Source organism: Struthio camelus, chromosome 13 (genome assembly GCF_040807025.1).
Source record: "Struthio camelus isolate bStrCam1 chromosome 13, bStrCam1.hap1, whole genome shotgun sequence".
Classification (NCBI taxonomy): domain Eukaryota; kingdom Metazoa; phylum Chordata; class Aves; order Struthioniformes; family Struthionidae; genus Struthio; species Struthio camelus.
Window position 1 is genome coordinate 841,850 of NC_090954.1, and position 26,784 is coordinate 868,633.

The following is a 26,784-nucleotide window of genomic DNA, read 5'->3' on the forward strand; positions in this document are numbered from 1 at the left end:
CTGAACTTCACACAGCTGTGTGTGTAACTACTAAAGAGATTCTTTACCTAGTAATTACAGCAGAATTTAACTTACCTTTATGCATATGTTCAGTGAAACAAATTATTTAACACATTTTAACATATCTTGCTTTGAAAGAGATTCCTTTCCATCACTGTAGGAAGAGCTGCCATTCCACCAAAACAGTACTTCTTTAACATAGAAAACTTTTAATATTTGAAAAAGCTAGGGGAAAAAAAACAAACCCAGACCTACATACACACAAAACGGAGGAAAAAAGTGCTAACCTCCTTTCTCAAATTGTTTTTATTTCCTTTTACTTTTAAAATTAATTTTGGTCAAGTAGGAAAAAAGGAATCTTGTACTGAACTGAATGCAAAATGTTTCCTATTCAATCTCAAGACTCAATCTCTTTAAAGGATTTTACTGCATCTTGCAAAGTGCAGAGTAAGAATTATTTGCTGATTATTGCATGTTTAGACAAAGGAAAGTGGACAAAGGAAAGATTCTAAAGCTCTAATAAACAATAACAAGAAAGTGTCCAAAAGCCACAGGTTTAGCATTAAGAGTCTTAAAGATAGAGAAAAGCTAATTCATGTTTTAAAAATATTTACATTGCAGGAACAGAAAGTAACGCAAAGGAGGTGATGATGCAAACAAATACAGTGAAGAACGTACACAGCTACTAAATACACTTGCAGGTTCTTTCCTCTCCTCCTCCTATTCCTATTAAAACAAGAGTTTAGGTAAAGAAAAGATTTTGAAAACAGGCTATGTATTTTACAATGACGTGAATTTTATCATAGTACAGTGACAGTGCAGGTTAAAAAAAAAAAGAGGAATGTGAGAGGGAAAGAAGAGTTTTTCAAAAACTGGTCAGGGAAATTTTTGCATTCATGCAAGCAGTATAAAAAAAGAACAGAAGGAATAACAGAAAGTAGTGACAGAAGCATAGACCAAGAACAGAAAATTAGTTGAGACCAAGACGCAAAAGGGTTAATTCACATTTATAGGATTTCTAGTTTTGCACACACTATTTTCCGTGACAAAGCCAAACTGCAGATCCATAACAGACATCACGGCACCCACCCTGGTTTAAAAGTCATTTTCCTCTGAATATTAAACTTCAAACTTCTCCCAGTATATAATGGAGCCTTACTGGATTTGTCCCCCCACTCCAACCATTTAATCATGACTAGTTTTTTTTTCCTCCCTCCAATTTAGCTTTCATAATTTGAACTATAAAGATTTTTTTCTAGCGGCGTCAACATTATTCATGAACATTCAACTATGAAGTAAAACAAAATTGCATATGTATTCCAACATACAAATCCCCCTCTTCACACATACTTCTGGCAGGGGGGAAGGGGAAGGAAAAAAGTGATAAAGCTCTTTTTGTGATAGTTGTATTTTTTTTGGATGGTTCTCCAGTCCAATTTATTTTTTTTTTAAGTTAGAATTTTCTTTGTGTTTTCTAAATCTTGAACCATTCCATAGTATATCTTTATTGCAAAAAGTCAACATGCATCTTAGAAATTCAGATTGTAATCAATAAAACAAACATTACATATATGAATTTAAATGTATAAACAGTTAGAAATTCAACAATATCTCCTATTATACTATTACACAAGTTCACAATTTTGTAAAAACTATAGTACAAGTTTACTATACACCAAGAGGAACTTTATTCCTTTTCACATGATTTTGTTAAAAAAAAAAAAAAGTTGTCACGTTTTCAGCATAAGCAGGCAAGTGTTTTCAGATTTATCTTTTCAAATCTTGGGTTTTTGTTTTGTTTTGCTTAGCTTAATTCAACAATAAAAAGGAGATGATGGATAACTCTTCATAATAGTTACTTTCCCCTTTTATCATATACTCTCTCAGTGTTTATAAATGAAGCTTAGATTGGTAACATCTTATTTTACATATCCTGTAAATATGCTGGCTGGTGCATGTAAATTATATCAGTGATTATGAATTTTGTCTAATTAACTCTGAAAGTACACATTAATTTCACAATAAAATGTTACCATAAAAAATAAAATATGCTGTACTGTCATGTCACCTATTAAAAAATAAAGTTTAATATAGCCTAGTACACCCTAAAATACAGGGAGATCCATAAGCTTTGGCAAAATGAAGGTCACATTCAAGCAGCTTTCCTACTCCTTACACACCAGAAGTCAGCTACTACTATACTACCCATCACTTAAACTCCCAATAATATAATAGCATGCTTTCAATACACAAGCTAAGTTCAGAGGCACAACTCATTTTTGCGCCTCAGCGTTTAGAAATCATGTTTAGGATGTCACTTGAGGATTTAGGTAAGCCTGCCAATGTATACTCTAAAGCAAACAAAAAAACAAAAAAAAAAAAGAGAGCTCTCCAAAATTCATTAAATAAAGCTACCGCACTTGCTCACTTGCTTCCCTCCTGTCTTGCCCAACTTGAAAAGCCAGCATGTTTGAGCAAGGGCAAAAGTGTTCCTGAATACAGTGTGCCAATCAAGCGTCATTTTAGAGCTAAAACCATATGAAAAGGAATCCCAGTCTAAGTGTGTCAAAGGCTACTGCAATTTTTCCTTACAGCTTCATTCATTCACTGTAATCTTCAGTCTCCAAATACAAAAATACAACAATTCTTATTGAAATCTATACGCTGGTAGTTTTAGTACACAAAAAGGAAAATATTTACAAAATTATACAGTTTAAGAAAAACCTCTGTACAAAAAAATATATAAATCCTTTGTTCCCTCTTTTTTTTATTTTTTTTAAACTGTCAGGACTCAAATGTTTGCTGCAATAGATTTTTCAAAATTTACACTGACTGAGCCACAGACATTAAGAAAAACATTAGAGATGATGGGAGAAAAGCAAGATATTTCTAGGACTGTTTTTCCCTTGTTTCTTCATATAGGTAATTTAGCCTCAACATTAGCAAGAAAGTCATAATTATATGGAGAGGTGAGATTCTAACATGAAGAGAAAGAATACTGAAAGAGATATTCCCTTCCACTAACAAGGAAATGCAAAATTATACTGTTCTGGCTTTTCACTATCCATTTGCTGTGGTGGTGTATGAAGTTAGGGGAACTGTTAACCCAAAGGCATGCTCAGCTTCATTTTACTAGCTAAGTTCAGAGCCATTCTAATTTAAAGGTCTTGATGTATATTTATATTCAGTCAGGAACTACCTGGCAAATAACCTGATAAACTAATTATTCAAAAGAGAAGAGCATTTTTGCACCGACATTCAGTTTATTTTGTATAGAAACATACATAAAAATGTACTGAAAAGTGTACGGTACAAATGCACAGAGTCAAGGAAATGCTTACTACATAATACCTCTACTCACGAACTGTAAGAGCCATGTAACAGTTAAGATATATGGCTCAAGTATCTAAACTTGTTATTCTCATTTCTATCACAATACACACAATTTTTGGTGAGTGGGTGTTGGTTAAAGTGGTACCAAGATAAGGCAACTGAGAATGTAACGGTGTTCATCTTAAATGGGTCTAAACAAAATTATACTCGAAGATAAATAAAACAAGTCCAAACACTACTCTGAAGACTCATCAGTTAAAGTGCTGCTTTAATGCAAGTCTTTGAGTAGGACACTGACAGCCTGTTGGCCAAAAACCAACTTGCTCTGAACGCTTCATGGATTTAGCTTGAACATAAATAAAAGTGAAAAGCTTGGTAAAAGGGAGAGGAGGAAGAACTAATGGCTGGGGTGTGTGTGCGTGCATGGCAATCCTTTTCGAGAAGTATGAAATTCATTACATTTGTGTTCACTAATACCAAAATATAATATGTGAACAGCTTAGCTCTAATTTTAAACCTTGCACTGAAACGAGAGAAATCAATACTGATTGATAATTTACTCAAATCTGTTCCTTGTTGATGTTTTCTGTGAAGCAGGATTTGAAGAAACAGAGTGAACTATAGCTAGATAATATTACACTAATACCTAGCCAAATTTGTTTTTCCAACGCCTCTCACAAAAAGCAGTGGAATAGAAATTGTGCGGCCTCCAAACATTGCAAAATAAATGATTTGTGAACTTAGCCACAAGTACTTTCTACAATAAATGATTACATATGAAATAAAATGCTACTGTTTTTCAATTAGTGAATGAGGCAATTTTTTCTTTTATAACATTTAATGGAAATTGGTGTGTATTTCCCCCAACCCTATAATATTGCTAAATAAAACCTGTAACATCTTTTCAATTATAAACTAACAAATTAATCACATTATAAAAACCCAAAACAAGGTAATACAGGCGACACAAAAAGAGGACAAGAAAATACTAATTTTGTTTTCTCTTTCTCTTTTTATCCTTCTTAAATAGAAAAATCACCACCTCCAGTGAGCTCAATAATTCTGTAAAAAGTTACTGGGCCTTTGGCTAACTTAGTATCACAGCTCTATCTCTGAAATGTTTCTATAACAAACTTTGCTCACTTTAAATCTTGTGGTTTGAAAAGAAAGTAAAGCTTTTTTTGGCTCATTAACTTTCTTAAATAAATGTTTAAAAGATGTAGCTTGAACTATATTCCTAAAATTATACATTTCCAACATCAAGTTTCATCTTCTCCAAGAACGGGATTCATCCTCATCTTCGTCATCGTCATCATCGTCTTCGTGCAAAAATAAATCTGAGGTTTCAGTTTCCTAGATAAAGAAAGAATATGGTTTTAAACAAAGTAGTTCTCCTCTGTATCCCAGGAAACCTGTCATGCAAGAAAGCACCAGTTGTACCTTACAGCAGGTTCTTGTTTTCAGTAAGTCTCACTGAAATGCACAAAATTACATTCAACAAATTTTAAGTAATGAACAGTACCCTCACACATCAAGAGGGGGAATGAGAGCCAAACTTCAAAGCAAGCAGCAGCTAAGAACCAGACAAGTTCTCTGAAATAACAGCTTTCTGTTAAAATCAGCTAGGTAGAAAAACATCTCTTGGTCTTAAAGTGGTCATATAATACAGAGGATACATAGCTTATCCTACATTGCAGCATCAATACTGCAAAATAAAAAGCTTCACACAGCCTGCATATAGAGATTGTGAGGTTTATTTTCTGGTGGCTTACAAAACTAAGTTTTCAGGAGTGGGATATTATTTTTGAATAGTCAGGTACATTTTCCACATTTTTAAAAAAGGTCAGAAAAAAATTAAGTTTCTAACTTGTAGAAATGTATCTTTAATAAATTTCTTCAGTAAATAGAAAAAGGCATCCCCCCAAAAAAGCTTTTAGCTACTAATTTGCTCAGAGCAAGTCGTTTATTAACATGCTTTCATACCTCTTCTTTAGACTCCTCTTCCTCAATTTCTGTGGACACAGAGGGTACCTTAGGTTTGTACCATGATATTTGTAGCCTTCGATCTTTGAACCGGGATCCTTGGTTAGCAGCCTAGATTGTATTTTAAATGAACGTATTTTCAAAAAGAGAATTAAGTAAAGTATTTTTAAGATCAAGAAAAATGAGCCAGATCCAATGAACATCAATCACTGCAGTTGCGCATGTATGAATACTCAAACATGTATCACAATCATCCAACACGGTCATTCTGAGCGCAACTTCACACAAACCTGAATCTATTAAATAACTCTCAACTACTAGCATTCTGAAAAGATTAGCGGAGCTTCAAATTGATCATCATATTGAATCTTTATCAGAAAAAGGCCTCTAGTCAAATGCAGAGTATTTTCGTCCTTCAGTTACACTATATGTAATAGCAACAAATACCCACACTATCTAATTCAACCTGGTTGGCTCAAAGCCTGCTACGTTTGAAAAGATAAGACAGTCACAAGTAAATACAGTATTCTTATTTTAGAACCACAAAAACATTCATTAATCTACTTACATTCTCAGCTTCTGAGCGAGATTTAAAAGTTAGAACAACACTTAGTGGGGAATCCTCTTCTTGAAGGTCTTCAATATCTCCAAATTTCTATGAGAGAAATCATTAGGAATAGCTGTTATATTTTCCTCCAGAAATACGACCATCAGGTGCTACAATGGCAATGTACTGTACCACCACAGACCTATTGAAACTTTTTCCTTTTTTTTTTTTTTTTTTTTTTTTTTTGGACAGAGAAGACACCCAAAGAAATCTCAGCTGCATCATCTGGCAACAACACAGCATTTGTACCTGTTTGTTTGGACAAGAAGGTGCAAAGCTTGCCTTACTGTGCGCAGAACTGGGAAGTTCTGTGTTTCCAGTCAAAATTTAACTAAGCAAGCTATCAAACTACTTGTTTCTCTCTAGAGCTGTACTGCCTTTCTGTAACCAGCTCTCACAAGAAGGATTCTACAAAATTAGTTTTGCCAGCTCAGTCACTTGCTTTGCAGAGAGTATCCAGGAACATCACAAACTAATTTGATCAAGGTTAGATTCCATGTTGTGTCTATCTACAAGGAATCTGATGATCTCCTTGAAAAGCTAACTAGCTTGACGCTAACACATTCTGCACACTAGTGGACAATCTGAATGCTGTAACATGAGTTTGTAAACAAATGTAACTTTTTTGAAAAGCAATGTCTTGTTTTGCAAAGTTGTACTTTGCTTCTTGAGCTCAAGAGACATGAAATAAATGGCTATGAACACCTACTAGGGACAATGATTTGTAAACAGAAAGAGGCTGATAGGTATTTTTCATCCTTCAGACATGTTTTAAAGCTTTACCCATTAAAAAAAAATGCACTGGACAACTACCGTTAAGCAGCTATAAAGAGACATACATTGACACCCCTGATAGCTCTTGAAACTGTTTGCTTATCCATAGCCTGTTCCATGAATTCAGGATAAGATCACCTGATTTGTTCGCACTAAGAGAACATAAAGCCTTGCAGCCTCAAGATTTTGGAAAGGAAAAGCATTTATTTATGAAGTTCTTTACATGGCTCTCTTTGCAAGTAAGCACATATGCATAATATCTGCTACCTATTTATTCTATAGTGCAGGCAAATTTCTCTTTAACGTGATCTCATACTTACAGAGAAGTGCTGTAACAATTCATCTTTTTCCTCTTCAATGAAGCCTCCAACTGTTAGTGCTTTGGGACGATGATCCACCACCATATGATTCAACACGCCCCTTCCTCTCCCACCACGACCCCGTCCTCGTCCTCTTCCTTGGACAGGCATTGCCTTTCCTCGACCAACAGGTAAGATGCCTAAACGGGCAGCCTGTTTAAAAGTAGTCAAATGATTTATAAAGCTATCCTCTGTTTAAAAGGATTTAAAAAAACCCCAAAACAAACAAACATAGCATAAATATTTCAAGAGCATCAATCCACTCAAATTCACCTCTACTTGTAACTGATTTAGCTTTTTCCGCAATTCAGTTGTGTCTTCTCCAGAAGAGAGTCTCTTATGAAAGTCCAGTTCTGCATCTAAAAGTTCCTTTTGTGCCTTACAGGAAAAGGTGTAGAGATAGAAAACGGGGAGGAAAAGCAGAACATTAATGTGTGCTTTTAATGTTTTATTCCACTTCTTCAGCAATAAACTTATGTAAATTATATAGTTAGATCACCATACCGTACTTTTCTCTAAATTAAGCTGTTCATACTTCTTTTTTTTTTAATTTTTATTAAAAGAGGGGGAGAGAGCATGAGAACGAGCATATGCAGGCACCCCACCCCACGAAGCCAAAACAAGAACAAACCTGGGTCCAATTTGAAGGACCCATATTTCTCCTCTTCAGAACTGTGACAGGAATTTGAATGAGCTATATGCAAAGCTAGGTCACCTGAATTCCTTCAAACCACAGCTTGCTTATCCATAGGTATCACTCTCCATAGGTATCACTCTCAACAAACTCAAAATACTGCTTGGAAGTATTTTGGTCTAATGTTGCTGCATTTTTATGGCATAACATTAGAAATGGCTACAGAAACCAGACAGGCTAGTGTATTGCACAATAAATACCTCTGTCTTGGACTTTAGTTTTGATGGGGTAGAGGATGTAGATGAAGTTTTTAATTCATCCTTTAATTGAGATATTTTTCCTGCTAGTTCTTTTAAGGTCTTCATTATTTCTGCTCTCTCTTCTGGCTTCATGGCCTTGTTTTTCTCCAGCTTGGATATCAACATCTGTGTATTAGAAAAAGAGAATATAAAATTCCAACAAAAACATCCCCGAACAGATAGGTATCTGCCAAAATCAGGATATATTTACTGGAACACACTCCAGACCTACCTTCTGGCATTCTATTTGTTTTTCTAACATCTCCTGCTTCTTTTTCCTCATGTCTTGTTGGAGTTTCATTGCCTCCTGAATGAGAAGGAAATTCATTCAAACAGCAAACATCCTTCTCATAATTAAAAGGTACACATTCGATCACATTTATACTCCACTAAGGATTTAAAACATCAGTTTGCACCATGCAGAAGTTGCAGAGAGAGGTAGTACTGCAGTAGGCAGACTACCTTTTTGTCACTATTACCTTAATACAGGCATGATAGGTCAGTAAAAAGCAAACTAGCATTGTATGCGCGTGTGCATAATATACATTTTCTTCTTCAAGCTATAAAAATGAAGGCCATAATGACAACAACTAGACTGCCAACTGATAAAGTAGACTTCATACGGAAAACAACAATGAAAAGTTGCCAACTTCCCGCTGTAGTATACTCAACTAAATTTTTGCCCAGTTCAGACACCCTTTGAAGAAACATTATCCTACATTGTCCTGTCTCATACCTGCAGAGATTAAAATCAGAGAAATGCCCAAATGCTATCTTTGCAAAATAGTTTTTATTCATAGTTATGGGGCTATGTTGGCCAAGCGTAGAAAGTTATACAGGAATATTTGAGGTTTAAGTTGCCTATCAATTCTTTCTTTATAAAATACTTTTGACTGTTACACTTTCGGTCAAACAACATATAGCAAAGTACCTGCTTTTTTTTAAGAGCTTCTTGCACATCATGAGGTTTAGACCCTGCACCAGGCTTCATACATGTTTTTAAGTTTGAAGAACTGTAAACCATTTTTGAGTGGCTTGTAGAAGTAGGAAATGACTGAAATAGTAAAAACAAGCAAAAATATAACAGTTTAAAACGAACGCAATATACTACCAACAACTTTTGGAGTAATGAACTCAGTTAAACATGAACACATACTTCCAGATCTGTGTGATGAGAAAGATATGCCAATGAATTAGAATACACGCATAAAGCACCAGTTTGGCAGTCAAATTGCCTGGAAGCAATAAGCTTAAGCATTTGCTGAAAAGGCTTTGTGCAAGAGATGCTTTTTTCCCTTCACCCAAAACTCTCCCTGTATCCTGATATCCACTAGAAGTACTGCTGAAGCTGATCTTTTGCTTCTGCACTATACTCAGCTTGGTAGTCACAGTCTAACACCACACTTTCTGATCATGCATTTCAAAAAGAAATAAGGTGGCAACAGTTGCAACTCTTGGAAATACATGCCTCCTTTCTCACAAGGGAGTACTTTTTTGTTGTTAGAACGCATGCTGCACCATGATATCAGTGCAAATCAAACTATATCAGCTTGAGCTCTACGCAGAAGTATTTTATAAGTTGCCAGTACTATTGTTAAAGCACAGTATAAGCTCCAAAAATCACTCCTGGGAAAAGCAGTGAGATTCATCAACAGAGAGCTGACACCACATATAAGCTATTAAATTGGTTTACAAGGAAGCACTGCCCCTCCCAATACTTTGTTTCTGAAGTCATCATCCCCATTTTATATAAGCGGCTGATGAAACCAGGAAGTGACTGACCCTAGTCACAGAGAACATTAGTGAAAATAAACAGAACCAACTGGAGAGAGAACTTGCAAGTGCTATTTACTGGTTACCTCCTTTAGCCAACTAGTCAAAGCTTTAAGCAGAAGTATGAAGATGGTCAAGATGGTCAGCTTTTACACACATACCTGAGAATCCTCTACAACAGCCCCCGATTGGCTTAAATCAGGCTGGTTTCCACCTGCTGCTCCAAGGCGGCGTTTCACTGGGACTTTATTAAGGACATAGGCACCAGATGCCAGTGGTTTATTCATCACCTATGTATCAATTGATATTAAAAGGAAAAGATTATACGCTCTGCATTTTTGAAGCAGTAGTCACTCAGACGCTGATAGCCTTCAATGCTCTACCACTGATTTAAAGACGACAGCCATCATACTAGGAACAACAGCACAATACCTTTGACATATTGCTATGCATTGTTACAGCTGGAGTCGTGGTCAGGCCTTGCTGCTGAAGGTGAAGTTGATGATGAAGAGACTGTGAGGGTGGCTGCTGCTGCTGTTGCTGCAGCAAGGGGGGCTGCTGTTCATTTTCTCTATGCCACAGCACCCTTATAAACCGATTGTTCAAAACTGCCTCTGTGCTGGAAATCGCCTTCCTAGCCTCATCGTTAGTTAAGTACTGAATTAAAGCAGCTTCAGGATCATTCTGGAAAGCAACCTAGAACACAAATTGATTGTAATACATTATTTCTCAAGAAAGAAAACATCTGAACCTGTAGCAAATCAACCTACAAATAATCTGCCATCAGAAAGAATTAGATATTCAGTACTATTCACAACTTAACATAAAGGTGACACGTTCTATGTTACTAAAGTCAAGTACGTTTTGACAAGCGTTACATACTAATTACAGCAAAGTCTGTATGCAGTAAAAGGCTAAGGACGTGCAATGCAGAGGTTCACCACGTTTTCAAAGAAGCGTTATCTAATTGTCATGAATAAGACTACTTTTCTCTAAAATTAATCATCGCAGAAATAAAAACATACCTTGGACATCCTAGTGCAATATGATTGAGGTATCATGTTTAAATGTGTTACTTCACTATCAAGATGCAGAAAGCACTGCATTATCATTTGGGCTAAGACAAAATTGCCAGCTCAAGAAGTAGGGAGGTTTCACAGATGCCTCTCTTATTCAGACCCCTAACTAAGGACTTAAGAGGTCACTCATTCCTCTAACAAATAAATGGAAATTAAATACTACTTTAACTATGTTAACTACCCATGTTCTGCTTATATAGTGCTTTTCTACTTCTTATAATGCAAGGTGCATCACTAAACTGGAACCACTTTTGTGATACAAAGGGGTAGTAAACTGATGCATAAAGATTCTCTTGTAGCATCTTTGAAAAAATCCTGATTAAGAAATACTGTAGGATCATAATACAAGAAAGAAATTGTCAGATTTCTTTAAAAAGAAAAAAAAAGAAAAAAAAAGAAAAAAAACCCACCCAAGCTGCTCAATGACCGGACATATTTTAGATGCACTGTTTAACCTGCAATCCTTTCAAGTTTAACAAGAAATCGTGAAGGCAGAAACCAACATATATTTTTACAGAATGAAGATGATAATACAGAGCGGACCAAGGCAAGGTTTCTTTTAATTTGGTTACCTACTCTCCTAGTTAGCCTATGCCAAAAATTTCTCCAGCAAGATAGGTTAGGTAAGACAGTATTTAAGGTTTCAAGGGAAATAAAACCCCACATATAGACACAAAACTGAACTTTGCTTTTTACCTGAATGTTTACAATAGTTCCAAATTTACTGAAATGTTCATTGAGCTGTGTAATGTTGTTCAGTTCTGGTGGAATTTTTCGTACTTCTAATTTTGTATTAGTATATTGATTCTTTTTCAAAAATCCTGGTTTATTCTGGTTGTTATTGGCTTGCCTAGAAAAAAATGAGAGCAAGACAGTAATTTAGAGAGACGTATGTACATCTAAGTCAGCAATTATTACATATATTTATTTTCTCATAAAAAGAATAAACTCGGAAGCTTAACACAAAAAGAGATAAACCCCCCCAACATTTACAATTATTTGGACACAGAGACTGCCTGACCCAGCCAGCTCAGATTACAGGAACTAGTGAATAGCTATATTCACAGAATGAACAACAATAGAATACATTCCTATTAGTCAACTGCATTTTTTAATTCTTACTTTCCCATCCAAGGTTTCTTTAATGGTGGACATTCCATACTACTTGGAGATCTTTTCCTGCTGTCTGGTTCAAGCACGACTCTAGTTACATTGCTGCTGTTATTTGTAATGGGAATGGGAGGTTCAGTCTGGATGATAATATTGGCAGCTAAAGAAAAAGAAAAAAGCCCACATTATTTACCATACCTCAGTGGAGGCATCCAAAAAGCTTCAATTTAAACAGCAAAATAGAATAAAGTTAAAAACATAAAAGTTAGGAAGATGCTATCAAGTTGCTCAGTTCTGTTTATGAAACTGCTTCAGAGATCACCTACTAGTCTAACTAATCAATTTGTGGACAATAAACATCTAGTCCACCCATTACAGACCAGATTTTGACCTTTTAAAGTTTAATATCAACCTGAAGAAACTAAGCTAAAACTTCATCTTTCAGGTACAGAAAGTTCAGGTTCTGCAGACGAAAAAAGAAAAAGAAAACAAGACTAGGATCCCAGGTTAGAGTTCCACAGTATGGCATGAGCTGAATAAACAATCCACTTTTCCCTGTATTACCCCTTGAAAATGAAAGACAAGCAAAACCCTCTTCCTCCCACTACTACCCCTTTCCACCCCTCCATCCAGTTTTCAACAGTAGCAAGCTGTTAGTTAAGCACAGCTATGGCATGACATTATGTTCTCAGAGACATTAGATCTGTCACTCAAAAGCTTGAACGATCGTCTACAATTATAAAGCTGAAGCATCAGACCACAATTTGCCAAGTATTTATTTACAACCTGTTTAAAACGATGCTATTGCTGTTAGTCTCCTGTGTATGCCAAATATCCAGCTCCTAAAAAGAAGTCTGAGTTGTAAATCAATTTTCTGTGGCTTTTATATATGCTAGAGCTCTGCTGATTACATGAGAACAAAGACTAAGTATTAACAGGGAAATAGTTTCAGTTTTACTTCAGAGGATGATTTTAGAATAAACCTTTCACATCATAAACAAAGACAGTGAAACAAGTTGTCTGAAGTGCCATCAAACACCCACCCTAGCCTTATAATTGCAATGGGTTCTTAGAGAGAATCTGAGGGCCAGTGATAAAGCCCCAATCCTGCCTTTATGATGTTACAACTCATTAAGATGAAAACAGCAACAACAATTTCCGCAGCAATACTTAACTGTGTTCTATATAGGATGAGCCACTGGAAGGAAATGTTGTGGGGGGAAAAAAAAAAGTCTTTCTTATCTGCTAAGTAAGACGCATCGGAGCGTAACAGAAACTGCGTATCGGAGCGTAACTGAATTTTAACAATTTTATCTTTAAGGATGGTGGGGGGAGGCAGGAAGGAGAAAGAAATCTACGCTAACAGAACAAAAGTCTCTTTAAAAAGCCTTAACTTGTTTTGATCCCTACAAGACATTTTACACATGTAGCCATTAAGAGACTACATAAACTTTCATCCAGTCAATGATCCAGAATTACTTAAATGCAGACTAAGATTTCCATGGGCTAGGGAAATTAGAATTCTATCTGCAATAGTCATTTTAAGATAACAAGTAGCTGACAAAAAGTCAGACTATCAAGCATAAACGCTAGCCATGATAGTTTTCTCATCACTGCCATCACAACAGCTGAGGCAAGTGCTGTGGATCATCACCTCTGTGCCCCAGCTCCTAAATATACCTGTAGCAAATTAAAGCAGTCTTCAGACTATACTGACATCTTTTTGCACCACTTGGTTTTTCTGAGGCATCCAGCAAGTGCCTTGCTAGGTTAAAGAGAAAAAGCCAAACCAAAACAAAAGACAAAAACAGAAAACCCCTGTAGTATTCCCAGGCAAGCAGTTGTTTTTAATCAATAAGGCTGCTTTGACTTCAATACAGTCATATTACCATTTCTTTTTAAAAAGTAGAGATGTCTGAAAGTTGCTTTGAAATATTAGATCAGTGAGAAAAACTATTGCTTTCAGTCTGAAAAAGGGAGAAATAAGTGTTGACGTCTTGGACAAAAATAGCAACAGCAATGACTAGAAACCCTTCCTACCTCTCGGATTTGTATCCATCTCCCCAGATGTTAGGCCAATTAGATTTGGACGCTGCGTTTGTGCTCTTGTAAAGAACTGTCGATATTGAGATCTACCAGCACTGGTAATACTAGGAGCTTCAGGGTTATAGCCATCTGGCTCATATGTATCTATAAAAAAAGGAGAGAAATGAAAGGATTTTTCAAATGATTTTAAGACTCTGGGTTAACTTTCCTTTAGGGAAATACATGATGTCCAAAAATCGGAAGTTGTTCTGGATGAAGAGAAAAGAGGTTGTACAGCCAATGTGCGCAGCCATTTAAAACCCTTTATGCTCAAGTCCATTTGGACATACTCTCTTTTAATCTGGTTTTTACTCTTTGTCAAAAGTGCACAGGTAACCATAACGGAATACTGCTGATGAACTGCCTGAAAAATGAATGAGGTGTCTGTATGACAACCTCACTACACCTGACAGTGTTTCAAGGGGCACAACAAAAGATTCAGTTTGAGCATCTATTCTCTAGGGCCTAAGATGCAAAGAAATCTTCAATCTTTGTTGACCGATAGTCTAGTCTCTTTCAGAAAAGGACTTTTGGGGAAGAAAGTGCTTAAATAATTCCATCAAAGCAAGCTGAGAAATCAGATAACTTGACCAATACTTACCTACTAAATTCTCTCAATTCATCTAAGAGCGAGACTAGCTGCCTAGCTCTAGTAAGGTACCAATGATTATTTTAATCAAAAGGGGTAATGATGTGAGAACACAAGATGACAAAATTGACTCATATTGTTCCTCCAGCCCAAGGGCCAAATCAAGGATGAGACTCATTCTTCCAAGCATAAAAAGGAAAAGCAATACAAGAACTAAAATGAATAAAATCTACGAAAAGCCTTTACAGAAACACAATACATACATCCTAGAACATCAGTGGACACCTATACAGGGTGACTCTGCAGACTTGAAGCATTCTAAACATCAGCTTCTTTATTCCAAAGCAGCGATGAAGACTCTCTACAATTAAAAATAGATCCCTCAGAACTGCAATAATGATGTTTTATCTTGCATTTTAGCTTCAGTTTCTGCCAAGAACTTTCATTAGCCTTGCATAAGGTTCCTCCTCCAAGATTCTGCTTATGATTTCGAGAGAGCAATCAGCAATTGTTACTGAAACTGCATAAGAATATGACATGAAAACCTCCAAAGTGGTTTTGGAGAACAGAATTATGAAGTCAACGATGCCCTGTGAGTTAAGGCAGACAGAATCAACCATTAAAAGAAGTTCTGAAGCTGAAAGAATCAGATAACATCGCCTGATAGTGTTTGGAGACAATGGAACAAAGATTCTAACAAGATATTGAACAACTGAAGTTCTGAAAAGCATGCAAGTCACAAAGAAAATGACATGAATCAAACTAAAGATCGCCTTGGAATAAAATCTAAAATATTTATGTAGAAACAAAACAACCCACTAAAATACCAGACAGGAATATTAAAAAAAAAAAAAAAAAATCTTATTTGCTCATGTAAAACATGGAAATGCCATTACTCCTTTCATTATCAAAGGAAACATAAAGCTTTTTTGGATTTAAATTGAACAATTTAGGATTCTTCAGGTATTTTGTCATCCCCCTCGTAAAATATTACTTGTAGGAAATTTGAGCTGTGTAAGAAAGATGGACATCTCTGTTGGAAGCCATTCAGATTATTTTAGTTAGAAAGCTAGAACAAGTCAATTCTGGAAAAAAAAAAAAAAAACTAAACAGAAAGACAGTACTAATGTATACGAAGAACGTAGAGACTATTTTGACATAAAGCTAAGAATAAATTTCCCCCTCTCTCTCTCTCATCTGAAGTAGTAGCCAAGGAATAAAGACAGAGTTAAGTAACAACTAGATTAGCAGATTCATCTCTTGCCTACTAATACTCTGCTAAATAACTTCAAGATAAAGGGATCCCTTCCTTATCCAACCAGTCATATTGCTTTGAGTATACAAAATCAAAATGAATCTCTTTATAAATGATGTTTCCTCAGACAGTGACAGAACACTACTGCCATTTTACACAGCAACAGCAGATGATGCACTGACAACAAGGAAAGCCATCAGACTTCTTTTTAGATTTGTTTGTACTGCAGGAAGATAAAAGAAATAATTTCTAACCATACATCAACAGAAGAATACTTAACTTTATATCTCAAAAAGATTTAAAAAAAAAAAAAAGATATTTGCTTACGTTCTGATACTGTATACAGTAGGTTCTGGGGTAAAGGAGGAGGTAGTCTTGCTCCTACGGGTGCAAGACTGGGCACTGCACTTGTCCCAGGCTGGTCACGATTATTTATCAAACTTGACTGTGTTAGAGGTGGTCCTACAATGACACCACAGAATAGATCACTAAGATTTATAACTCCACAGACAAACATGCAAACAATTCAGTGCAATATTTTTATGCCTTGCTTTGAGCAAGGCCAAGATTGGAATTTCTTATAATCTCTCTACAGTCAAAATAAGTTTCCTATAGATGAGGATATTCACTGAGGTAAGTTACTCTGACTACAATACCTTTGCATTAAGCAAAGGACAAAGCTTTAAGCTATAAAAATATATTTTCTTCCCCAGAGGCTTATTATTGTTACAGCTTGCATTAGCTAAAGCAGCTCCTCCCTCAGCTCTGCCATGGGTGGGGTGGGGTGGGCATTCGGGTAGGAAATCAAGACTTGCTCAGAGCAAGAGATCATCATGGCAACATTTAGATTATAGTTCTAAAACAAGAACTACAGGGCAAAAACCCTTCACAGATAAGAAATCTGTCCAGCTATTTTTGCTTCGTTTGCACCACATATGACACATACACTCCTAGTTATTATACGGTCAAAAAAGGACAATGAGTAATGTCACACGGTCTATTAAGACATAACTACAATTGAAGAGCGCTACTAGTTTGCCTAATAGCAAGCCAGCTCACTACCCACAAAAATGCTCATGCAAAGTTTCAAGGAAGCTTTTCTGTTAATTAGAAAAACTTCTTTAGAGGTAGTAAGGATTATTTACCATCTCAGTCATTTTAAGCTTTTACTATTAGAATTTGTGGTAAAAGTAATTCAAGGAAAGAAATGCAGGTATAAAATTAATCATGTGAGGGCAGATATAATACACTGGTGCCCTTCACAGAATCAATTACAGCCATGCGTGGTTTCAACAGAAGGACCTTTGTTTTCATCAGGAAAACAAATAACAACTATATTCCCCATTGTTAATGTTTCATAATTAATCCATCCACTACTTTCTAAAAATATTCATCAGAAGCTTATCTACTAGATAGATGCTCAGAGTTAATCCTATAGAAAAATTATTTCTGAGCCCATAGCAGCTGCTGTTCCATGCAACAGTCGCAGCATATATTAAGCTACTGGAACAGAGAGTAATGAAACAGAGTAACCACATATCCAATATTCTAAGATTTTTCTTTGAAGAATTTAATTCAGAATTAGTTCAGAGTTTTGTAAGATGTAACGAGACAACAAAATGGCTAGAAAGTCTCAGAGAACATTGCCGAGCTAAAATAGGTCTTAGATGTATGAAGTATTTGCTACTAAAAAGTCACAGGTAACATACCGTGAACAAGGAAATTCGTTAGTGCTTTCAGGAGATTAGATCTCAACATTTTTGCGTTAGAAAAAAGAAAAACTATCAATCCCATTGACAGGGATCAATCCCAACAACAACAGGACTGTCAAATAATCCAAAAGATCTTTCCCATCCTTCCCCCCCCAGTATCTATCCGATTTAATTTGGAGCATGAGGAATATTGTATTTTAAGAGCTGACTTTTCAGAACTATTTTTGTAATATTTTGAATAGCACAGCACTAGCAAAGAAACTTGAGGAACTCATTACTTTGAACGCACACAGAACTTTTCCAGAAAGAGCCATCATTGGATCATTTGTGACATAAAATAACGCAGAATAATATTTTAACTTACTCGGTACGGGAAGCACAACAGGAGGTGGTGCCTGCGGATGAGCCTGCGGAACTGGCATCCTCATATTGCGAGCTGGACCTGGCATAGGGGGCAGAAGCATACCAGGAGGAGGAGGAAGGCCCGGAGGTGGTGGAGGAAAAGGAATCATACTTGGCAAGGAAACTTCATCTACTACTAAAGGATCATTTCCATGATCAAACTGGCAAAGGTCACCAAGCACGCAAAACCCTCGCTCTGCGAAACAAGACATTTAATTACATTTTTATACAAAAATTGTAAGTTGTCAATAATTCATATCATGTTCGTTTTTACTGGAGTTTCTTACTAAAGCAAACATCTAACTGCTGATCCAACGCTACATTATCAGGCAAGGTTTCAGACTGAAATTCAAATTGGAATAACCTTCCATAAAGGCATACAAACATACATACATAATAAAAGCCAAAGGTGGGGGGGTGGGGGGGAAGCAGCATGCAGAAGGATCATCTGTTTTACATTAAACACGTGTACTGCAGTCTTTTTCAGGCGTGCCAGTGGTTGAAGTATTTGCCAAGGCATATATGGAATTGTGAACAAACTCCATATGTTCTTACCCAGGAACTGTCAGATTATAAGTAAACTGCTTCCAGCGAGATTAGTTCTTTCCCAAGTAAAATATAAGTCATACATGCACTTTTACATGCAAGATACTCCATATGCTACTGCATTTTGACTTACTGCCTAAATTTAGTGAATATTTAAAGAAAAATAAGTAAACCACAGAACATACTTAGAACCAGATATGAAATTGAAGACTAAGGAAAAGATAGTTTACCATCATAATCTCGACATCTTCTTTTAGGAGGAGGGTTTCTGCCAAATGAACCGGGAGTGCTATGATTGTTATAATAATTTGACCAGCTCTCTGTTGTGTTTTCAAGATGGTGAGCAGGAGCAATTACAGTAACAGCACTGGGAATAGATTGTGCAGACGAATACTGTTCAGTAGAGTTACTGGGAGACAAGGAAACTGGATTATACGAGCCTTCCACATCATTTCTCTCACTCTTGAATTTTGATCTCTCCCTATGCTCTGCTAAAAAAAAAAAAAAAAAAGGGAAAAAAAGGAAAAAAGGTAAATCTTCATGTTTTGTTCCATATATCAGAGCCCTAAAAAAGATACTACAGAACAATAGAAACATTTGCTTAAATATTCCGTGCAATAAAGTGTTCTTGAAGCTTAGTCTTACAAATGGCATAAGAACTAAATCTAAAACAGGGTTTTTACTTCAGAAATCGAAACATTTTCTTCATCAAATGCAGATTAATTTCTCTGATCCTTGTCCTTTCCTATATTACAATTTTCTCTTTTAAACAAGAGAGAGGAAGGGCAAAAGACAAAAAAATCTGTTTTTTTCCACCAGTGCTTTCCGAATTAGCCCTAAAAGAACAGCACATCACACGGTAACAGCCTTTAATTACAAAGAAATCCTCTCTAAAAATACATAGTAACAAAGTAGAAAAAAAAAGAGTAACCCTATTTTGCAAAAAAAATAGCACATCTTTGAAAAATCAATAGCTTTGTCAAAACACAGAGCAAAAGAGTATCAGCTACAGATATCCACTGGTATACACCTGTGAATAAATTAAGAGGCCAGTAAAGAAGAAAACAATCCCCTTAATTATTCTACTCTGAAGAATAGCACCTTAATTAACAATTTCAGCAACACAAAATTCTCAAAATTTGCTCAAACGACTCAAGGACACCTAGAGCCTGCTAATCTAGGCAACTTATACTCATCACCACACATCACTGACATCAGATGTTCTCCTCCAGTAACACCTTGGGTACTCACCAACACTTCTGTTTGTATCACGGTCTTTGCTTCTACCCCTACTGCGGCTACGACTTCGACTTAACCCTCTGCTTTTACTACGACTTTTACTCCTGCCCCGTCGCCATCCAGACTTGTCTCTGTATGAGTCACTCCTGTCATAGTATCTGTCATAGTCCCTCCATTTTCCATCATCTCTCTTTTTTTCTCTGGTTCTAGAAAACATACATACAAACCATGTTTATGAGGAGAGACACCGAATTCTAAAACAAGTTTGTAGTAAGTGAAGATACTGCTCATCCTCCTCATCCAACTTAGAGAGTGACATTACATTTGCGTAAGAATTCTCAAGTTATACAGAAAAATACAAAATCTCAACGCTGAAGTGCTCATTCACAGAGGCCAGAGAGGGGAGGATTAAGAAGATTCTGAAATTTGAGAAAAAATTATAGGAAACAAGAACAGAACAAATTTTGAAAACAGATGTTAACACTGCCACCCCCCCAAAAAAAAAAAAAAAAAAAACAAATCCCACCACATAAAGAAAGAAAAACCTAAATCCACTGCTTTTCTTTTAGGAATTGCTGACATCCCTAGGAATTCACATTTGAGAAGTACCATGATTCCCCTCCCCCCCCCCCCGAGACCAATTTATACTCAATGGTTCTCATACATGTGATAAACACGGAAATACACAGTAGACAGAGAAAAGTGGGAAAAATAGTGCCATTTTTATGGAACTACTACCTAGGAGCACAGTCAACAAATAGAGAAGATACCAAGATCTTGGTTCAAGAGTACTACTAACCTTTGTTCACTGGAATCTGCACGGCTTCTCTGTGGGCTAGAATGCTTCTTTTTCCTGCCATCTCGCTCTTCCTCAAGCGATTCTTGAAAATTCTGTTTAAGAGACAACTACCTGTTAAGCATGAACATCACTTTTTTTTTTTAAATGAGGAAAATAAGACCAAGATTTAGTTTAAATCACAATTAGCATCTGGGATGATAATAAAATATTTTTAGTATTTAATATTTCTATTAAGAAATATTAAAAATATTGTTTATTCTAGACTCTGTTGTCCAAATGGCATTATAACGTCCTGATCCCAGAAAGCTGCGCTAGGTATCTTTCTCCTGCCATCTCTCCACAAACAAAACAAAAAAACACCCTTCCAAGAGGATTAAGTCAATTGAAGATAATTCCAAAAAATTTGTTATAAGTTTTGATAATTCTTTTGAGAACTGATCAGAAAACTACTAAAGTGAGCCTTGAATAGTTGTAAATTATGAACTTCCATCACCAAAGCCATTTCAATAAATTGTCATCGTAGTTCTGGATATCATCCTCAAAAACAAAAAGAGGACATCATAAAGGAAAGAAAAGATTACACAGTAACTTTTATTTAAATCAACTAATGAATCATGTTCCTTGTGCTTTCCACAATACAACATAGTACAGCTTTGTTTTGATTGGCTTACAGATTTTGATCTGCAGTTATTTGTCACTTTCATGACCATGAGCCAATCTTAACAGATGGGCAGAACAACTCACTCCAGCAAGATCTTTCCTTCGTCTTATTTCACGCTCACAGATAAAAAGAACAACTCTGAATACCCAGAGTACTTGTCTTAAACAACATTTGTTATGGTTTATTTATAAAAAAAGAACAAATAGGAGTTTCCTTTTAATACTGCATAAGAAACATCTGCAGAATGAGGGAAAGGGACTAGAATATCTTATAGTCTCTTTGACTTTATCTAAGTTTAGCCAGATCTTTCCTATAGCAGTTAAATCACATATTTGGCCTAAAGTATGTTTGTGAACTGTGAGCAGAGCACATGAGGAGAAAGAAAGTTTATTTCTATTGCAATTTTTCTGCAACTCTCTCTCAAAGCTGATACATTAGGATGCTATAAACACATACAGAAGAGACCTCTTCCCCTGGAAAATTACGGATATAGAAGAAAAAATACATCATAGACACAGGACAGTAGGAATTACACAATATAGAAAGATATTTAGATAATTATGGACACATTACTTTGCTTTTCTCAACTTTAATTTTGTCAATAAGAACTGCTGGCGAATGAAGACTACATCCATTTTTTTTAGTAATTATTCCCAAATATAGAGGCCAGCATACTTCACTGATTTTAAGCCTTGTAGAATACATTTAAAATAATTTATATTCCTCACAGAATATCCAGAATTGGAAAAGGAAAGTTTTGGAATACTTTTGCTTCTTCTCCACCACTTAAACCCTTCCAAATCATTACCAGCCCCCATGGCCAGGGACATCTGAACAGGATTTCCAAACGCTATTAACCTAAATCAAAGGCAAATTCTACAAAAGGATTTTAAAACTTTCTTCACGTGATTGGTCATCTTCCCTTTTCCTTCAGCTGCACAGAGAACAATAAAGATCACTCGTCACAACAAAATGGGTTTTGCTTTTACATCTTGCCTCACAAATGTTACAGGATGGCCAATTTGGGAAAGCAGGTAGACAGAAAAAAAATGAATGTTACCTCCTCCTTGACTTCTTCTTTCTCCTGACCTGCAGGCTTTGCTTCTGCTTTTGGTGGTTCAAGAGAAGGAAGGTAACTCTTTGTGTACAGACTTTCAAAGAGTTTATCTACAAAACCTGACGTTTCTGGGGATACAGAACACAAGAAAACATCATTACATCTTGATTTAAGTTCATCACTAGGAGTTGATTGGTCACCAGAGAAGTCCCTGAAGAAAGCCATCTGGAAGGACTGGTTACAGCAGCAGCATCTTAAACCAATGAACATTAGGTCCATTTAAGGAGCTGGAATTACATTTGTGGAATTTTAGGTTGTTTACATAGACAAAAAAATTTCACAGAAACAGAGACTTTTCCTTCAATCACACATTTGTAAATTTGAAATCTTTTAAGAAGCAAGTGCGATCAAAACTTAAGGTCAAGTTCATAGCTATCCAATAGCTAAAATTAGCAGAAACAAAGCAACTTTAATGGGACAATGTATCATTCACAGAATACTATTCGTCAATTTCACGTTAGATCCCAAATGAACACACAATAATTTGCCCGCTGAGGGTTGGAATGTCAAGAGCTTAACACCTATAACTTGAATTGAATTGCAATGAGAAGCTCACTAGATGCCTGGAAGGCCAACAAAGGTTGGGTTTTCAAAAGTTATCAAACATCTGCCACAGAAACTTCTAGCAGCATGACTGACATTTAAAAATGAATTTAAGTGTGAGTTTTCATTTGAGAGGCTTTTCTGAAAGGACTTTTCTACAACTGGAGAAGGGGAGAGGGGAAAAAAAAAGCTACACAACTTCATCCCTTCATCTTGTGATTAAAAAAAGTCTTAAAGATCCACATTCCTTTACATTCAGTAAGAAATACTAAATTTATGGGGAAAGGAAGTATCTTGAAGGAAACAGTGGTGTATCCCCCTCCCCCCCGCCCCATGAAATACACTGAAATGATAAAGAAGTGGATAGCACAGTACCTTTTTGCAGAAAGACATCCAGCTGATCAGCACAGAAAGCTTTCAGCTCTTTCTCTGGTTTGTCTTTCTTGACTAATGCCACAACATAGTTGGCTAAGGCTGAGGGGTCTGCATCACATCTATTGAGAGAAAGAATCATTCCTCACAATCACAAAACTTGATTCTGCTGAAGTATGCCAAAAGCATTGTTGGAGAATCACTGTAACAGAAGAGCCGCTCAAGAAAACCTGGCAACACGTGTTGGATGCTTTTCTGACATCCAGTACCATATACAGCTGCACTGGCGGGGACTGAGCCAGGAACAATTTTTTTCAACTACAGCAAGACATTCTAATCGTCTTCGGACACCCCCCATCACACACGCACCCCTGACAACGCTCTCTTTCTTTTGTTCCTTCCCCAGGTTTACTTATGAAGAACTACCTTTCTTCTTTTTACAGAAAATCCTATTCTAGGGCACTTGAGCAGATGCCACTGTTCCTTGACTTACTCTAAGCATAGCAACCACCACCAAGTACGATTCTACAAGTACAGCAGAGCAACTACCAGGAAAGTCCCTACACAATTATTTTTAAAGTGGAAACATCACACTATATATGCTAATTAAAACAGGACTACCATGAAATGTAGTTTGGAAAGATATATCCCCAAAGCATATTTTAAATATGTACAGAGATATTTTCTGTACAGCTTAACCTACTACGCCTAACATATTAGGGTTTTTTCTTCCCCTAGAATGATTTCTAAGTCTATAGATTTGACAAAAACCCTTTTAACTCCGGTAAAGGGCCTAAAGGGATGTAATTATTAATACAGATTCATTTTACTTGCTATCTAAGCCCTTACCTAACTCCATGAAGACCAAAGATAGTCAACTCTGTTCAACAATTCTCCACTACTAATCTTTAAATTAAATATTGCTTTAGATTCTATTACTCAGCCACTGGAAAAACACACAAATTATGAACTAGATTAACAGTGTTAAAGCATTATTAAACAATAGCTTTTTGTTTTGCTACTCATTGAAAAAGATACAAACACGAGCTACCAGATGGTAGTTAAGACTCCCCCTAAAATCGGATGATTAAAAGAATTGTGAATACTAATATTTAAAGAGGGAATGTTGTATTATTAAGCATGTTAAATGTAGAAATACAAAGAAATAGCATGAAAATGGATAGATCTCCAAATAATCTCAAGTGAAAAAGAAAAAAAAGTCATACACGTGACAACTAGTTAAAGAAAATAAAAATCTCCAATGAGCTGCAAATCAAGTAGCTCTACTCCAAATTATTTTGCTTAGTTGTTTCCAACATCTGATGAAAACCATGTCAAACATAGCAATTAACTATAAAGAAATCACAAATTTAAAGATTTTACAGTCCTTTCACAGAAAAGAAATAAGCTGTACTTACTATGGTCTATGCTAGTACCCACATGCAACTGAAGACTATAATAAATATGTTATAAAGCAATGGCTCATGTCCTTTATTTCAAATTGAGGTTTTAGTTTAACTCTTTCCGTTCCTTTCACCTCATATTAATTTTTCCTAGGCATTTATATCACATCACAGGAAGATGCATACGATGTACACACTTCTCCAACTTGACTGTTTTATATTTTCCCTCCTTAATGCCAAACAGTCAGCATCCACCAGAAAATTTTATGACTCTGTCATGAACCCTAATCTCCAACTCAACACTGTGTACTTCAGCTCAGATACCAAACAGATGCTAGAGAGAAAGATAGAAGGCAAATTAGAAGGAGCAGTGAAGGTGAAGGAGCAAAAGTTACACTCCAATCTACGCAAACTTTCAGAGGGATTTGACTGAAGATCAGAGACCTAGTCTTAAAACAAACAAACACACACTACAAGAAAAACACAAAAACATAACAGATAAGAAAGACTACCATGGGACCCGTTGTGTTGCTAAAAACAAACAAAAACATACCTCCCCCCATCCACCCTCCCACCTCCGGTGGGTTTTTGTTGTTGTTTTGTTTTGACTATTTTAAGACAGGGACTTTGTGTAATTCAGAGTTTTAGCTTAACTCTTTCTTCTGAAAAGGTACGTATCTCTGAAAATTGCATGAGATATTCAAATGGTATTTCAGGTTTCTTACTCCATGCATTGGTAATAAGAAATCAAGCCAAGTTTTAGATGCTGTTACTTTGATATTTTGTAATGCGGTGAAAAGAACAATATAATATAATAATGTAAACAATGTAAACAATAACATAATGTGATGAATATGACACATTTTAAATTATGAAACATTTTTAGAAGCATGCTACTTAATGCTCAGTAATTGCGTGGTTCTATTCTAAATAATATTTGAAGTATAAGTTAAACAAACATTTGTAGAAACATAAGCAGTTAACCACACACTGCAAACACATGTTCTACAATTGCACACGGCACACAGCATAATTAATTATAAAGCTTGCTAGTTGGTTAAAAATTTGCTTCCTTTAGAAGACCCTTGTTACAGACGAAGTTCACGAAGTATCTAGTCATACCTATGCTACGAAGGTTAAGTCAGCACGCAGGATAAGCTATGGTTTGTTCCCCCCGGCACTGATCACGAAAAAAGAAAATCTCCAGATCAGGAAACAACCCTCCCAAAGCCCTCCCCAACAGCTTAGTGGGAATTCCGACACCTCCTCCGGCAAACGTTCTTGGCTTTGCACTCAGCTGTTCCAGCTACTCTTATCAACTCCCTCGCCGCCCGTTTTTAAGGGCTGCGCTGCAAACCCGCGCTGCGCAGCTGGAGACCCGAGTCGCGCCGAGAGCTAGCGAGAAACGACACCTTCAAGCAGAGGCCGCGCTGCCCGCGGCGACGGGGAAGGCGCCGCCCGCCGAGACCGAGGCGGCAGGTGCCCCGGGCCCGGGAGCGCGGGCCCCCGCTGCACCGGGACGCTGCGGGGCGAGGGCACCGGCGACCGGCCGAGTCACCGCCCGGGCTCCGCGCCTGGGCCCGGCGCCCGCCGGCTCCAGCATCGCCGGGCAGCGCCTGGGCGCAGGGCCGCGGGCTGACGGGGCGGGGGGGGGGGGGAAGGCTGCCCGCTGCCGGCCGCGGGGCCCCCGCCGCGTCCCCGCTCCTCACAGAGGGGCCCGGGCCGCCCCCCCACCAGGCCGGGCCGGGCCGCCCCCGCCCCCACTCACATCGGCTCCAGTAACTTGGCCAGCCAGGACTTGAGGGCGTCCACGTTCTCTATGATCATGGTGGCCGCGGTGCTCCGCTCCGCTCCGCTCCGGCCCGCCCGCGCCCTACAGCCCGGCCACCATCGCCCCCGGCCCGCGCCCCTGCGGCGGTTACTCGCCCCCGGCCCCCTCCCCCCGCCGAGGCCTACTACAGGAACTCGCCACCCGCCCGCAACGCAGCTTGCTGGGCGCCGCCGGGGGGGGGCGGGACGGCGCCCGCCGCTCACCAATGGGAGGGCGGCGCTGCCGCGCGGCGAGCCAATCGCGGCCGCGGAGGCGCTCGTCCCGAAGGTCAGCGGAGCA

At 37.4% G+C, this 26,784-nt stretch overlaps 1 protein-coding gene across 3 annotated transcripts; it reads right to left on the bottom strand.

Moving 5' to 3' along the window:
• Nucleotides 1-1,397: 1,397 nt before the first annotated feature.
• Nucleotides 1,398-26,642, bottom strand: RBM27 (RNA binding motif protein 27). 3 transcript variants are annotated; one of them, XM_068959642.1, is made up of 21 exons: nucleotides 26,443-26,642; nucleotides 23,275-23,393; nucleotides 22,300-22,424; nucleotides 20,579-20,670; nucleotides 19,792-19,985; nucleotides 18,771-19,031; nucleotides 17,957-18,190; nucleotides 16,208-16,342; nucleotides 13,992-14,141; nucleotides 11,964-12,111; nucleotides 11,538-11,691; nucleotides 10,195-10,458; nucleotides 9,924-10,052; nucleotides 8,921-9,043; nucleotides 8,222-8,296; nucleotides 7,951-8,115; nucleotides 7,330-7,434; nucleotides 7,018-7,209; nucleotides 5,885-5,971; nucleotides 5,317-5,427; nucleotides 1,398-4,686 (listed from the first exon to the last, which is right to left on the bottom strand). In XM_068959642.1, exons 1-21 carry the CDS (start codon nucleotides 26,499-26,501, stop codon nucleotides 4,600-4,602), a joined length of 3,009 nt encoding a protein of 1,002 aa, XP_068815743.1. In that variant the 5' UTR covers nucleotides 26,502-26,642; the 3' UTR covers nucleotides 1,398-4,599. The 3 variants fall into 3 exon arrangements, with proteins under 3 accessions (XP_068815743.1, XP_068815741.1, XP_068815742.1); XM_068959640.1 differs by having other exon boundaries at nucleotides 18,771-19,028; nucleotides 26,443-26,635; XM_068959641.1 differs by lacking the exon at nucleotides 13,992-14,141 and having other exon boundaries at nucleotides 26,443-26,635.
• Nucleotides 26,643-26,784: the final 142 nt, after the last annotated feature.

What these genes read in the sequence shown, in the direction of transcription:
- RBM27 (XM_068959642.1), bottom strand. Translation starts at nt 26,501, where the DNA reads ATGATCATAGAGAACGTGGACGCCCTCAAGTCCTGGCTGGCCAAGTTA. An exon ending in AAGCTCTTAAAAAAAAGCAG is followed by an intron (nt 8,297 to 8,920) that starts GTACTTTGCTAT and finishes CTTCTCATTCAG; the next exon opens with GAGGCAATGAAACTCCAACA. An exon ending in AACAAATAGAATGCCAGAAG is followed by an intron (nt 8,116 to 8,221) that starts GTAGGTCTGGAG and finishes TCTAATACACAG; the next exon opens with ATGTTGATATCCAAGCTGGA.